This window comes from Cervus elaphus, chromosome 30 (genome assembly GCF_910594005.1).
Source record: "Cervus elaphus chromosome 30, mCerEla1.1, whole genome shotgun sequence".
Taxonomy (NCBI): Eukaryota; Metazoa; Chordata; class Mammalia; order Artiodactyla; family Cervidae; genus Cervus; species Cervus elaphus.
In genome coordinates this window covers 29,216,425-29,232,699 of record NC_057844.1, presented here as the reverse complement: position 1 = coordinate 29,232,699, position 16,275 = coordinate 29,216,425, and the positions used below count along the sequence as shown (strand labels likewise).

Genomic DNA, 16,275 nt, shown 5'->3' with positions numbered 1-16,275 from the left:
CCCCTGGAGGAGGAAATGGCAACCCACTCCAGTATTCTTGCCTGGAGAACCCCATGGAAAGAGGAGCCTGGAGGTCCACAGTCCATGGGGTTGCAAAGAGTTGGACACGACTGAGCAGCTAAGCACAGTCTCACTTTACTGCTTATTTGTTGCTCTTTGAGAACCACTTGGTCCTGACTGTGTACACCTTGGATTCTTACAGACCTTAGATGGCGTGTGCTGGTCTGCAGGAGAATCTTAAGCAGAACCATGCCTCTGCAGTTCTCTCTTCTCAAGTGGACATGAGCCTATCGGAAGGCTCTGTGTTCAGATGACTCTCTTCTGAGCTTGAGCAAGTTTGTTTCCCCTCTCGCTTTCATTCTCCTCTCCCTTCCTTTCTTCCCTTTTTCTTTCTTCCTTTTCCCTGTACTTTTTAGCCAGTATGAAACTGTCTCCCCCAGGTCTACTTTTTAACCTCTTGACACTGATAAAATCTATGCTGATGCAAAGATAACTTCGGGAATGTTAAAAGGTAAACTTGATTCTCTGTTTCCAAAGCAATCTTTCCAAATGCATAGGGATACAGTCATCTAATAGAAGTGTGTGTGTGTTCAGTTGTGTCTGACTCTTTGTGACCCCATGGACTATAGCCCGCCAGGCTCCTCTGTCCATGGAATTTTCCAGGCAAGAATACTGGAGCAGGTTGCCATTTCCTACTCAAAGGGATCTTCAGGGATTGAACCTGCATCTCCTGCACTGCCAGGCAGATTGTTTTAATACTGTACCACCTGGGGATAACTATATTCATCTAAGAAACCTTAATAAAAAGTTTCAGCTGTGTACTAAGAGCGTAGGGAGACAGATAAGTTACAAGACTGGAAATGCTGGCAAGAATAGATGCAAACCACGTGCCATGTGACAATGAACAGATGACTCTACTTGAGGAAAGTAGGGAGTAGCTTAATCCTGGAAGTGACATTTAAACTTTAAACATTTAAGTCTTCAAAGAATATGATTAAGACAGCATAGTTCTGTAAGAACAGTTTGGGAGAACTCAGTATAAAGATATGTTGTTTTACTGGGGCATGGAATTCAAGTAATGGGCTAATGGACTTGACTTAGGAGTATAGCAGTAACTTAACAGAATTACTGTCTTCTATGTTTGGAGTGTAAGTCTTTTGTGGTTGAGAATTTCTTAAAAATTTCTGACTTTTAAAGCGGTCCTCAAAATAGTGGTAAAGATTGAACAACACTTACTGTTGCAGAATTGTACCCTTAAAAATCGTTAAAATGGTCAATCTTGTGTCATATGTATTTTGCCACAGTGAAAAGTAAGCCAGAAAGATAAAGAACATTACAGCATACTAACACATATATATATGGAATTTAGAAAGATGGTAATGATAACCCTATATGCAAAACAGAAAAAGAGACACAGAAGTACAGAACAGACTTTTGAACTCTGCGGGAGAAGGTGAGGGTGGGATGTTTTGAAAGAACAGCATGTATATTATCTATGGTGAAACAGATCACCAGCCCAGGTGGGATGCATGAGACAAGTGCTCGGGCCTGGTGCACCGGGAAGACCCAGAGGAATCGGGTGGAGAGGGAGGTGGGAGGGGGGATCGGGATGGGGAATACGTGTAGCTCTATGGCTGATTCATATCAATGTATGACAAAACCCACTGAAATGTTGTGAAATAATTAGCCTCCAACTAATAAAAATAAAAAATAAATAAAAAGTTCATTACAACAAAACAGACACATGCCAGTAAGAGGATCTCTCAGCTGGAAAAACTGGACATCATCAGCCTAGAGATATGATTAATTTGGCATTTATTTAGCCATTGCCAAGCCACGCCCTGCCCTGTGACTTTAAGTGCTGGGAAAAAGAGAGGGTCCTGTATTTCTGCAGCTTATAATAGTCACTAGGGGTGGCCATCAGCTGATCACTCTTGGATGCGTGTTTGTACAGTGCAATTCTGTTGATACATGTGATGTGAGTTTACTCTGTGGTAAGTGCTATGAAAGGGCACATATGCAGAGCTTTGCAGGGATGTGGGGGTGTAGAGCAGGTGTTTGGAGAGGACTCAGTGACAGGCTTCCCTGAGGAAGTGACAGTGGGCTGAGATTTGACTAGTGAACAAGTCTAGGTAATACTCAGCATTTCAGCTTCTTAGCCGCGCTGGCAGGAACACGGTGCTGGTCAGCATTCCCCCCTAAGTCTCACTTGACATCTCGTGAGCCCTCGATTACTGTTGAGTGATGAGTAAATAAAACAAGGAATAGAAATGTTTCTACTGGGTTTGTTCCAAAGATGTCTGTGGAACCTGGCCCCACCTGTTTTCACTTCTTTGGTTTCACATTTGTATTTTGTTTTACAAAGGACTTCAGATGACATTGAAACATAGGAAATGCTTCACCATTTATTTGCTGAATTTGTGCTCTCATACAATCAACTGACTCTGTGTCTCTTTATTTGTTCTTCTTTGTTCTCAGTTACATTTTGATATCTGCTCTTCCACCTGTGTGTTCAAGATAATATACTCTGAAGAGAAAATGTTTGTTAGCCCTTAAGAACACAGCAGTCTCTTCATTGTTGATGAGTCTGCATTTTGAAGCTGTGTATTTTGCAAATGAGACAGCAGTTAATTCACACTGTTCTCAATTAAGCGTCATATACCCAGATTGAGCCCATCTTTTTAAGAACAGAGACCCTGGGGGCTGGGGGGGCACACATCTGCCTTAGGCGTGTATTGTCTTCAATGGGGGAGAAGATTGGAGAAGTGAGACAAGGAAAGGGTCCGTGTGGTCGGCGAAATGTGAATAGACTCTTTCTAGAACATCTACATTGGCTCACGTAAAGCTTTATTTTTTGATCTATAACTTTTTACATGGTTTCTAATCTTAAACCAAATTTGGGTCAGCATTAGCTTCCATACGTATCAAAGAACGATAAGGATAAATAGTTATAAAATGCCCTCCTGAAAGGTCAGTAAAGTCTTCCTAATGTAAACAAAGACATCACGGTTAGAAAAATTTGTTTGTGTAGACCTTTGTCACTACCCACATTATTTTTGCTGAGATTTGGATGTGTTAACAAGTCAAAAGATCACGCTCAAAATTCAGCAGTTACACCTAGTAACTGTGTGATTGGTAGGCTGTCCCTAAACACCAGACCAATAGTTAGGCCTATGGTAAGTCCCCTACATACAAACTTCCAAAGATGTGAACATGCCCTTGTACACCAGCTGGTGTACTGTAATACTGTAATTTTCAAGGTTATGTAAGATTTAAAATGGTTCCTTTGTTTTCTGTTTGCTTTTTATGTACATGTTATTTGCATGACAAGTATTATAAACCTATTACAGTACAGTACTATATAGCTGATTATGTTAGTGGGTACCTAGGCTAACTTTATTGAATTTATGAATGCTCTTTTGGGATGGAACTCATTTGTACGTAGGGGACTTAATGTATTTTGTTTCTAAATCTTGGGACCTGAAATGGTGTATCACTTTCAACTTTTATTATCTGTAAAGTTCTGAGACAGGTACTAAAATTTCAGACAAATTCCCTAGTTTTTATCATGTGATTTTCATTGAAGTACAGAGGGCCAATTACTACTTCACATTTGAATGTCTTGGTCAAATATGTGAAGATGAATAGCAAAAATCCTGGTGGTGGTGATCAAACACTGTACTTTAAGGGTTGAATAGTAAAGAATAGTTTCTTATTTGAAAACTGTCATCTCTTTCTCCCATAAAGGAAGAAATAGATGAGAAAAAAATTAACAATAATGGCCTTTCTTTTGAAATATTTAAGAGCCTCTGGTAATTTTTCTTACATGTTTTTCTTTCCAGGAAAAGCCATTGACAAAATCGCTACAACGTGGAGAAGACCCCCAGTTTGATCAAGTATGTAATATGTATTATATACTGTTTTTTATTTATTTCAAAATGTACAAAGCTAAGGGCTGAGGACTCACCATGGCGTGTAGATGAACTTCCTCAAGGAGGATGCAGGGGTGTGAACCTAGGAACTGAGTCCTGCAGCTTTTATAGTGACAGTGTATAGTAACCATTCAACAAATGCCTATTGGTTTGAAGTGCTGAAATAATATGAGTAGGTCCTCAATTGTTTGTTTGTGGGATCTTTGTGTATAAGAATTAAAGGAACTGAGAAAAGATGAAGCAACTTCCATTCAAAAACTTTTTGAGATTCTTCTGAATAAATGGTACCACTGATGACCAGATCTCAGCACTAGAGCTTACTTATGTTTGCATCCAATATTCTGTTGAATGCCAACTATGTGCTTGACATGGCACTAGGCTCTGGTGAGATGAAGTCTAGGACAAGTTTTAGCCTTTCAAAAATTCACAGTCCTGTGAGAGAGAAACCACTTAAACAGTAATTATTAAAAAAAAAAAAACAAAAAAACCCAATGTGGTAACTTAGAGTCTCATTAGAGAAAGTGATAAATGAGTAAAACAATTTAAAACAATAAATACAAAGAAGGTCCTTTGAAAAATAGATCAGGACTGGTTAAAGGACTTCTGGCTCTAAATAGTAGATGATCAACATAGGAAACAAGGATCTTACATATCCTGGTTGGGTCACTTCAGGAGGGCTTGATGTGTGTTTAAAATGGTGAATAATGGTATCAGAGGAGGCTGGAGATGTGTGTGTGGTGTTTCCTGTACCTCTGTAGTTAATGACAAAGAGGACAGCATGTTCTTTAAAAACCTCGCTTGGTGCCAGTGGAGGAGACAAAGTCCTGCTGGATACTCAGTGGGCTGGTCTGATACAGTGGGGGTTTTATATTGTCATATGGAGAACGCAGAGTACACTTTCTGTAGGCTTTGACACTGCCTTTAATGTGGCATCTAGAGGAAAATTCTTTGGCTGTTAAGGTCCAGATGTGTTCAACCCAAAAATGTAAGGACTGACTATTGAGACAGAATCCCCCATTTTCTGTTTTACAATCTGTTCCTTGAGTGAGATCTCACAAGTCTGCGTTCATAGCCAGTCTTTGAAGGCTGGGGTGGCCCTGGCTTTGCACTCTGACGCTGGCAGAACTGGCTGTTTTCTGGAATGCTGGTGGAGTGGAGTGTGGGCTTCTTCTCTCTGGGTCGTGGAGCTGTCCTCTCATCTCACATTATCTTTAGTTGCTGTCACCTGCTTCTCCTTGGGCGGTCAGGGACCTGGAGTGAGTGTTTGGGGTCATCACTTGGGGATTATAGTCATAGCAAGTGTGGCTCTTTCTGTTCTCTTTAAGAATGTGAATATTATCTGTCTTCCACAATTTTTCACTCTATTTTATCTTCTTTGTCCCTATCCTCTTAGATTATCACTCTGTGTTCCTCAAAAAAATTGTGCTTTCTTCCCCCCTCCAGCTTAATGTACTTCTTTCTTTTTTTCCTCCTGGAGAAGAGTACTTTTGCATTCTAACATTTCATATAGTAGTTATCCCCAATAATTTGGCTTAAACACAATTTCTCATTTATTATTTAGCACTATTTCTGCATTTCAGCATTGTGGGGAAGAGACAGACTTTGGAATTAGATGCGCCTGGGTTTAAATCCCAACTTTGCTGCTTAATTAGCTATAACACTTTTAACCCTGCTGCTCGAAATGTTGCAATGCAGATTCTCTGCCCTGCCCCCATCCACTGAGGCAGACTCTACAGCTTAAGGAGACCCCCAGGTGACCGCCACACGCATTGACACTCAAGAACCACTGCTTATAACACAGATAAATAGATAAAAATGTGTGCTCAGTCATGTCCAACTCTTCATGACCCCATGGACTGCATGCAGCCCACCAGGATCCTCTGTCTGTGGGATTCTCCAGGCAAGAATACTAGAGTGGGTTGCCATTTTCTTCTCCAGGGATCAAACCCATATCTCCTGCGTTTCTTGCCTTATTAGGAGGATTCTTTATCACTAGCACCACCCAGGAAACTTGTAACACATCTCTCTGTATTAAAGACTCACTTCTGTGCTCGCTTCGGCAGCACGTGTACTGGAGTTGGAATGATACAGAGAAGATTAGCATGGCCCCTGCGCAAGGATGACACGCAAATTCGTGAAGCGTTCCATATTTTAAAAAAGAAAAAAAAAAAAATAAAGACTCACTTCTGGAGTGAACCTATAGTGAGATAGTCACTGAGAACTTTCAAATAAGGCACATAAGATTATCCTCTGATTGTAAAATCATCAGTTTATGTGTGAACCAGTAGAGAACCAACCCACAAAATCTGTCTCATTTGAAAGAGATAGCACGATTCCCAGGCCAGAAGGAAACTTGACTGAAGTTGGTTCCCCTGTGGGTTCAGTGGAAAAGAGAAAAAAAAAAAAAGTCAGCCAAATCACCTTTGAAAGCGCTGGTGTACTGTTTTACCAGCAAATGATAAGAATTGTGGTTCTATGGCAAGGCCATGAATGTATCAAGCTCCCTTAGCATTTTGATATCAAAGGTCCAAATTCTGTAATTCCCCTTACTCCAATTCCAAGCAGAAGGATGTTAACCTAAATTCACACAGAGGTCCATCTATGGAAGAACATGCTAGGGACGCCTCCTTGGTGCTACAGACTCCACTGAAGGAGCCTGGTGGGTTCCTTCCTTCCATCGAAGGAACTGGAGGGTTCCCAGTTCCTGCTGATGAAAAACTCCTATGTGAATGAGAATTAATAAAGACACACAAGATTTCCAGCAGCATTCTGAAAACATATACTGCCACTAACTTATTTTAAATGTGTAAATTAACTCAGCACTTGAAAGGAAAATAACTGAAAAACTGTCCTGGTAATAAAGTTCTTTATTTTAGCAAACATTTATTGAGTGTGTGTGTGTGTGTACGTGTACATGTACACACATACATATAAAACCCTGTGTGAGACAGAGATGTAAGATGTGGTCCCTGCATTCAAGGTAGGAAGGAATCTGACTGGGGAAGACCTTGATGCCAGTTGGAAGGACCTCACCATCTACATGTCAGTAGCTGAAAGATCAAAGTAGAGAGTTGATGTTAAAGCCCGTGGGAACAGTATCCATGACTAGAGAGATCCTTCAAGTTTGGAGGCATTTTGGGAGTTGGGGCATTGATAATGACTTGAGGCAAAAAGGGCCGTAACTAAAAGGGAGGCAGAGAAGTAGAAAGAAAGGATGATTATAAGCAACATTATATGAGAAGAATCAATATTGATTGAGAAAAGGAGAAACAAAAAGTTCCTGTAGTTTTCAACGATGGTTTGGAGTCACTTCCATTCTAGTTAACAAACTTTGAGTGCCTGAAGCATGCCAGCATCTGTGCAAGGTGCTGAGTTTACAAAGCAGTAAGGGAGTTTCTACCCTCCAGGAATTCTCAGTTCCAGGAGGAAGACAGACACCTGAACAAGTACCGCTACAATGTAAATAGAAGGTATGGTTCAAGTGCAGTGGAACTCAGGTAAGGGAGCAGCTAAGGATTCTAGAGGATGAGACAGAGGATGAGATGGTTGGATGGCATCACTGACTCGATGGACAGGAGTTTAAGCAGGCTCTGGGAGTTGGTGAGGGACAGGGAAGCCTGGTGTGCTGCAGGCCATGGGGTCGCAAAGAGTCGGACATGACTAAGCAACTGAATTGATTGAAGGATTTTAGAGGATGAGGTGGTTGGATGGCATCCCTGAATCAATGGACATGAGTTTGAGCAAACTCAGGGAGATGGTGAAGGACAGGAAAGTCAGGTGTGCTGCCGTTCATGGGGTTGCAAAGAAGCAGACACTACTGAGTGACTGAACAGCAGCAAAGGATGCTAGAAAGAAGGGCGGGTGTGTTATAGTACTGTGGCGAGAGCAGAAATCAGGTTTCAGGAATAAAGTGAGGCAGGAAGGGTAAGCAGCAGCAGTACCTGGTGGGCCAGTGAAGCAGTCAGCCAGAAGAGGGACCAGTCTTTGTGTGGGTCAGAGAGGGGAGAGCGGAGTCAAATGAGGGCTATGTGTGTCTACAGAACCTCTTCTGCCACATGTAATACAAGAGCTTAAGGCTATGCCTTTCTGCCAAGCCTATGTCCTTTTTTTTTTTTTTTTTTAACAAATTGTTTCCTGTATACAGGATTATAATTTGATTTCAGTATTCACTGCAGTGCACTCAGTTTAGCTTCCGTCTGTCACCATAAAGGTGACCCCATGTACCCTTTCTCCTGTCCACCACCCCTTCCCTGTGGTGACCACTTCTCTGCTCTCGGTACCTCGGTGCTCATTTTTGTTGGGTTTGCTCATTGATTTGTGTGTGTGTTCGTTCTTCATTTACATTTGGGCTCAACACCCTTTTTCAGGATGGTTGAGGTTTCTGAGAATCAGACATGACTTCTGATAATTGGTTTTTTCAACAAATTGTTTCTGGTTCCAGAACAGTTACTATCTCAGGGTCCTTTCCCATTCACTTTAGAGTGAGCTGTGCCTGCAGTGAACTCAAGGAGTCTGGAGTTGCCACTTTTCTTGTTTGGAGCTGATGTAGGACACACGTTGCTCAGAGGCATCTCCGGTAACCATCTGGGAGGCTCTGTGTTCACGTCTGCTGGGGTCCAGAAAAGTTGACTTAGTTCGGGAATGCAAGCTAAACAAAAAGGTTCCAATGGATACCTTGATAGTTTGTGCTTGAGTATGAGATAGGTGGATCTTTGTTTTTCCCCACTGTGGTTGTCCTGGGTGCCCATGGGGCATTGATTCCAGGGCCTCCGGCCTACCCGAATGCCGAAATCTGCAGAAACTCAAGTTTCTTAAGTAAAGTGGCATAGTATTTGCATATAACCTACACACATCCTCCCATGTACTTTCAATCATCTCTAGATTACTTATGATATGTAATACAATGTAAATGATACATAAATAGTTATAAATAGGATTCGTATCATTGCCAGAGAGTGACAAATTAATGTTTTGCTTTTTGGAACTTCTGGAATTTTTTTCCAAATATTTTTGAACTGTGGTTGGTGGAATCTGTGGATCCAGAGGGCCGAGTCTATACCTAAAAGCAACATTTATCCACTCTGATTAAATCTGTCATCAACTTCAGTCATTAACTTAGCCTATGATCTTATCAAAATCAAAATATTTTATGTCTGAGCTTCAATTTCAATATTTGGAAATGAAGAGGGGAAAAACGAAATAGGCATGTTTGAAGGTCTGTTGTGAGCTCCGCACTTTATAGTTTCTCCTCTAGTCTCCATAAAAGCCCAGTAGAGAAGGATTAGGTCCCATTTAGCGCTTCAAAGAAATGGCAACATGGCCAAGCTCATACAGCCTATAAAGGGCAGAGCTGTAACTTGAATCCAAAACCGTATGATCTTCCAGTACACTAATGAAATTATGAAAATTCAGCTCATGAAGCTCAGTCTTCACATAGGCTGCTTTGAGTAGTTGCAGCTGTTTACAGTTCATTGTGACCTGTTCTCTACTGGTGTCATCTCTATAAGTTCCAGATAAGTTGCTCAAACATTCTTATTAACTGCTCTTGGGATTTTCTGCTAGATGGTATATGTTTATGTCCTTTTGTGGCATTTAAAATGCCATCTATGAACAGGAAACACATGGTAACATAAATCTCTTACAAATCTAAAATAGAACTAAATAACGTCTTACCATCTTGGGTAACAATAATTTTTCTGCAGAAGAAGGCAAATGAAATTCTAGTGCTTCAACATTGAGTCTCATGCTGCAGTTCAGTGAAAATCTTATTTTAAATGTATAAGTGAAAAGTAAGATATATAAGCAATTGAGGGTAAAAACAAATTGGCTGGCCTTGGATTCACATTAGTGTTATTCAGTGTTTCTTAAATTATTCTCCGGTGGAAGGTGGACCAGAAAGTGGACAAAGGTGTTAAAATTAAATAATAGAGATCTTTTCCTAATTTGCAAGAAAACATATTTAACAAATAGATTTTTACACTTTTAAGTTTTATAATAAATTATTCTTAAGCATTTGGTGTCTGTCATCACTCACTGAAATACTGTAATCTAGCAACAGTATGAAATGTGATAGAGTAAAAAAAGAAATTGCATCTGAATTGCTTTCATAGATCAATATGTTGTGATATCACATAGAGAGAACCCTACCCCCCAGGCTCTTGGCCACCTCAACTAGTTTGAGAAATTAAACCATAAATGAAGTTACTTTAAAATTATTTATTAAATGCACCACTCATGAGTAGTCAGCCTTATAACTGTAAAATACAGAATGACTCCATTGAGTAATTATTCATACATTTATGTGTGAAGTTTCCCTCTTTGCATTCAGTGAGTATAATAAAATGCTTATGAAAAATTAATGTCATAGCTACAGCATAATGGACAGTCTCTTTTAGCCTATTTATATATAAAATGCCAAAGTAAACATTAAGAAAACATTTGCAAAGTACATTTAGTATTCCCCTGTATCCCCCCACCCCCAAAAGAAAACACCAGTATGAAATAGTTCTGTGATTCCGTGCACTTCAGGTCCTCAGGCTGCCCAGTACCTAGCTCATCTGTGATGGAAGAACATGATCATTTAAACGCAACAAGAACATCTTTGTAAATGTTCCTTCCCTTTCACAGCGACACAGAGCTAGAATTCATCTCACCATTGGCTCAGCTTCCTGTAAATGAAGGAGCTAAGTAACCAAGAAGCCAGCTAGACCTTACTCCCTTCCTGAGCTTTGAGGGCCAGGTCTTTGCGAATTCCACCCTTCCTTCCTGACAGCCTGAACTCAAAAGGGCAGTAACAGAGAGATGGAAAAAACACACACAGCCACCCCATGCTGACCTTTCATCTCTTCTAAGACAGTCTCAGTGTACTTGCCATGGAAAGTATGCTCAACAGATATAATACCAAGAATGGCTTTAGGAAGGCTTTTTAAGGCATAGAAAAAATTATTACAGCTGAGGTTTGAAGAACATTATTGACATTCTCTAAGGGGAATGTGAATGTGAAAGTATTAGTCGCTCAGTTGTGTCTGATTCTGTGACCCCATGGACTGTAGCCCGCCAGGCTCCTCTATTCATGGGATTCTCCAGGCAAGAATACTGGAGTGGTTAGCCATTCCCTTCTCCAGAGGATTGTGGGTTACACCTAAGTGAAGTAGCTGAATGTTCTACCTGGAGAGATTTAAGAGTCAGACACAGGTTTATATCACCTTGATGGGTCTGAAGTAAGTAAAGGAGCTTGTATACATCCCACCCCATGTTTTTTTAAGTCAGTGTTTAATTTTAGAGTAGTTTTGGGTTTACAGAAAAGTTGCAAAGGTAGCACAGACAGTTGTCCTATACCCCACACCCAGTTTTTGCTATTAACCTCTTACGTTATCAAGGTATATTTGTCATAACTAAGAAACCCAACATCAGTACAATATTATGGACTAAACTCTGCATTTGTGTTTCATCTGTTTTTCCCTAATGTGTGTCTTCTGTTCCAGGTTACCATTGAGGATGCCACATTCCATTTAGTTATCGTGTCTCCTTAGCATTTCATCCAGATTTGCAAAAGTATTCTTAAATTATTGAAATATAATGGTAGCTACTTTAAGATTTTATTACAGATTCAGTAATTAAGATGGAATTAACCCATGGTCAGGGACTCTGAATTCTGAACCCTTTACCCCTGTGGGAGGAACCCCCTCTGTTTTGTTATTGTTGAGTCGCTAAGTCGTGTCCAACTCTTTTGCGACCCCGTGGACTGTAGCCCACCAGGCTCCTGTGTCCATGGGATTTTCCAGGCAAGAATACTGGAATGGGTTGTCATTTCCTTCTCCAGGGTATCTTCCCGACCCAGAGATCAAACCCTGGTCTCCTGCATTATGGGCAGATTCTTATTCTTTACTACTGAGCCACAAGGGAAGCCAATTCATTTACCAATTCAAAATATTTTAGATGATGGTAACTTGAAGAAAATATCCTTCTGATGCTCGGGTAACTTTAGAGAAAACCCCCTTGACACAGTGTAGTTGGCTTTCCTCCAAAAATTTTCTGCCGTTTTATCCACAGGAAGAGCAGGAAAATTTGTTATGACTGTGGATGTTACAGTATTGGAGGGTGGGGATAGCGGGTAGCTCTTTAAAAAAAAAACAAAAAAAAACTAGATATTTTAAAATTACAAAAACCTATAAGGGTGACTAGGTTCACCGGGCAGGCTGAAAGCAATAGCCTGTTTATTTTTTTTTATGTTATTATATTAACCCATAACTAAAGATAATGTACAATGTTGAATTATATACATATAACCATAATTATAAGAGAGAGAGCATGAAATAAGCTGTCAAGAAATAGGGTCTGAGGAATATAGCATCATTGCCTTGTTCAGTCTTAGGGCTTGCTTTATTAATTTTTTTTTCATTTATTTTTATTGGTTGGAGGCTAATTACTTTACAATATTGTAGTGGTTTTTGTCATACATTGACATGAATCAGCCATGGATTTACATGTATTCCCCATCCCGATCTCCCCTCCCACCTTAGGGCTTGCTTTAAAGGTGACAGTGGAAAGTCTTGGTGACGCGAAGCATCGAGCTTTCGTTGCTCCAGTTGCCTGCTTTATAAAAGAAGTTAAGTCTCGCCTGCTTAACTACAGAAGTATTTTAGGTTAACTAAGGTTTTCCATTTCTGCTGCCACCTCCCCAGCTCAGGCCTTGAGTACTGTGTGCCTGGGGCTATTGCAGGATTAGCCTTATTCTATTCAAGCATGTGTGTATGTGTGTGTATTCTCTTGACTGCCTTTGGTCCAGCCTGCACGCCACTGCTAGATTAAACCTCCCCAAACACCGTTTTTATGAGCTAGGTATTCTACTCAGCAACTTTTCAGAGCTTTTCAATTTCTAGAGAAGAAAATGGAAGTGTCTGCCTACAATGCAGGAGACCTGGGTTCAATCCCTGGGTCGGGAATGTCTCCTGGAGAAGGAAATGGCAACCCACTCCAGTGTTCTTGCCTGGAAAATCACGTGGACAGAGAAGCCTGTTAGGCTACAGTCCATGAGGTTGCAAAGAGTCGGACACAACTGAGCAACTTCACTTTCACTTTCAAGTACCTTTTTTGATTTAGTTCCAACTTAAAATCGTCAACTTTGTTTCCCTCCACTCTGGTGTGCCAGAATCCCTACACCAGTCAGATGTTTCTTCTTTCAGTTCCTTCAAAACCTTCATTAATTGTATAATCGTTACCAACAATCAACTATTTTGTACCTTCACAACCATAGGATTTCCTGCTTAGGCTCCTTGCTTAGTTTCTTTTTTGACTATCATTTTAAATTTCTACCCTTTTTTTTTAAAGGTCCAGGTAAAATCCTACCTTCATTTCTCTCCCATCCATCCTCTTCCTCCGGTGATCTCTCTCCTGAGAACTCCTGATTTTAATATGCACTCTTAATATGTTAGTATATTTCCTCCTGGTCTTATGTTCTATGCCTGCATACTTATACAGTGAAAGAAAAGTGAAAGTGTTAGTCGCTCAGTCATATCTGACTCTGTGACCCCATATACTGTAGCCCACCAGGCTCCTCTGTCGATTGAATTTCCCAGCAAGAATACTGAAGTGGGTCACCACTCGCTTTTCCAGGGGACCTTCCCACCGAGGGATCAAGCCCAGGTCTCCTGCATTGGCAGGTAGACTCTTTACTGTTTGAGCCACCATAGAAGCCCTATACTTATATAGGTTCTTTCACTCTTTTTTCACTTAACCTGTCCTGAACATTTCACAACATCAAGTATTTTTGAAGCAAGATTGTTAATGGTTTCATAGAGGGTCTACATCAAATTCTACTTTGGATTAAGGTATTTACATATAGTTGGACATTTGTTTCCTTTTTTTTGTTTTAAGTAAGGCTGTCATAAAAATTTTTACTCATCTCTAATTATGTTCTTCAGAGAAATGCCTAGGAGTAGACTTATTAAGGATGATTTTATTAGGTTCTTGATAAGTATTTCTAAATTACCTTCCAGATGTTATGCCAGTTTTTTTCTTCTATCTGTAGTGTATGAACATGTTCGTCTTATCACTGTCTCATCAGCTCTAGGTTTTATGATTTGCCTGTACTGTTTGTTAATTAAGTAATTAAGACCTAATTCATTGTAGTTTGACATGTTCCAGTTATAAGGCCTTCATCAGAGAGATGATTTGCAAATATTTTCTCCCAGTCTATGGCCAGTCCTTTCATCACTTAACAATATCCATCTAAAAGCATAAACTTTTGATTTTGGTGATTTTCAGTAGGTTGAATTCTCATGAACTCTGCTTTTGGTTTGGTCTCTAAGAAATCCTTGCCTACCCTAAAGTGGCAAGGATTTTCTCCTATACTTTCTTCAGGAGTTTTATAGTTTTAGATGTTACACTCAGGTCTATGATCCATTTTGAGATCATTTTTGCATATGAAATATGGATTGAGTCTCATTTTGGGGATGATATTTAGTAAAAGATGAGGAATCTTTCCAAAATAAGAAAAGTAGAATAACTCATCTATCAAAAGCATGTTTGTTTTTTGAAGAAGAGGGGAGATGTTTGCCTTTAATACAGGGTATATTATTGCTGCTCACTTATTGAGTCTAATTTGAGGGATACTTCATATTGTATATGATTGTTTATTGGCAGAAAACCATGTATTGTATTGTTACTTAGGTTATTTGGGGAGTAGACTTGTTTATTTCACCTAAACCATTAGTATAATTATATTAATGTATTTATTTGTATAACAAGCATTTTTGAGGATCTAAGAAGTACAAGGCACTGTACTTCTTAGATAGTATGGGAAAATAATTTCTTTGCGGTCCATGCAATTAACATCTGATTTCTAGAATGAAAGGGAGTCAAAGTAATTAACTTTCTTAAGCCACAAAGTTATTATTGTATGAAGAGCATCTGTCAATAGTAAGAAACTTGGGTTCTTGGTTATGCATGTGCTAAAAAGACTATTAAGGAGAGGAGTGTGATGAATAAGAATATTTTGCAGTGCCTATGGTTTGGAGTTATTTGTGAAATAAAAAGTTTCCTAGTAATTGGCAGTGCCACCCAAGCTTTTTAATAACCTGCTTTTCTCTGCAGGTCATCAGTTCAATGAGCTCCCTTTCTGAATATTGCCTGCCTTCCATTCTACGTACATTATTTGACTGGTATAAAAGGCAAAATGGCATTGAGGATGAATCACATGAGTACAGACCAAGAACCAGCAATAAATCCAAAAGGTACATTTGTTTTATACAAGGATTATGAGGATTATTCTTTCTCTCTATCTCTCTCTTTTTTCCTAAGAAACAAATCTGAGTGGGAGTTGGGAAGGCCACTAGACCTTCTGACCTCTTTACACTTGAGCCTGGGCTTCAGGGGCCCCTTTTCTAGCAGGTGGCACCTTTGGAATGTTAGTTGCTGCGAGCCGCCACAGGCTGAAATGGTTCCATGACTTTATTTTGCCAGTGGTGGGGGCAAGGTGTCAAGGACCCCTGGTAACCCTCTTGCCTGCTTCTCTCCTGGGCTCTGTCTCCCCTGGTGTACAGTTAAAGGCAGAAAGCCTGCAGCAGGCCCTGCAGGACGTTGCCTAGATATTCGGATTCACTTCGTAACCTTGGATGCCCAGGGTACTGCAGTGGGAAGGTCAGTGGATTGGACAGTAGGGATAGTCCCAGAACTGCCACCAATTAGCCATGAGACTCTGGGCAACTCCCCACTTGTCTGAACCTCAGCCTCTTCATGGGCAAAAGTGGGAAGTCAGACCACCCCATCTCTAGCTTCCCTTCCAGCTGAGATTTGCCCATTTGTTCTGTGGTTTCCTTCTCTTGTGGATTCGAGAAGTAGAACTTGCTGCTACTTGTGCTGTTCAGCCATAAAACTTAAGACGCTTGGTTGATCTGCCCAATTAATGTATGTTCCCCGGAGTTCTAGGTAAATATGTGTAATTTTGTGTGTTTGAAACCAACCTAGTAAAGCAAGGTAGCAAATAAGAAAGTTTAATACATTTACCTTTCTTTAAAAAATGGGAGATTATTTTAAAAGCACAGATTTTTCCACGTGGTTTATACATTTTTTAATGCTTTTAAAGACAATATAATGGAAACTAATCATTCAGAAAATCAGATATTAACTACTACTTGTGAGTGATTTATCCTTCTCATGTTTCTTGATACTCCAGGTACTTAAAAATATGTAAACCCTTGACATTGAAGACCTGTTATTTTACCAAATTACGTGTCATCTGAACTTGTAATTTCATTTTGCGATATGCTTGAGTTTTATGCAAGATTTATTTACTTACTTTGTTTGGAGGAGAGATGAATAACTTTTGTATATTGAATAATTA

The 16,275-nt window shown here is 40.0% G+C and overlaps 1 protein-coding gene and 1 non-coding gene across 7 annotated transcripts in view; both read left to right on the top strand.

Annotated features, from left to right (window-relative positions):
• FRY (FRY microtubule binding protein) overlaps window positions 1-16,275 on the top strand; it is a 423,715-nt gene that overhangs the window by 249,270 nt on the left and 158,170 nt on the right. For all 6 annotated transcript variants that reach the window (XM_043892044.1, XM_043892040.1, XM_043892039.1 and 3 more), the window contains 2 exons: window positions 3,843-3,896; window positions 15,027-15,166. In XM_043892044.1, coding sequence (XP_043747979.1) covers window positions 3,843-3,896; window positions 15,027-15,166 — 194 coding nt within the window. The remainder of the gene's footprint in view (window positions 1-3,842; window positions 3,897-15,026; window positions 15,167-16,275) is intronic.
• Window positions 5,980-6,086, top strand: LOC122687116. The gene has a single exon (XR_006339019.1). It is a non-coding gene; the product is annotated as a U6 spliceosomal RNA (small nuclear RNA).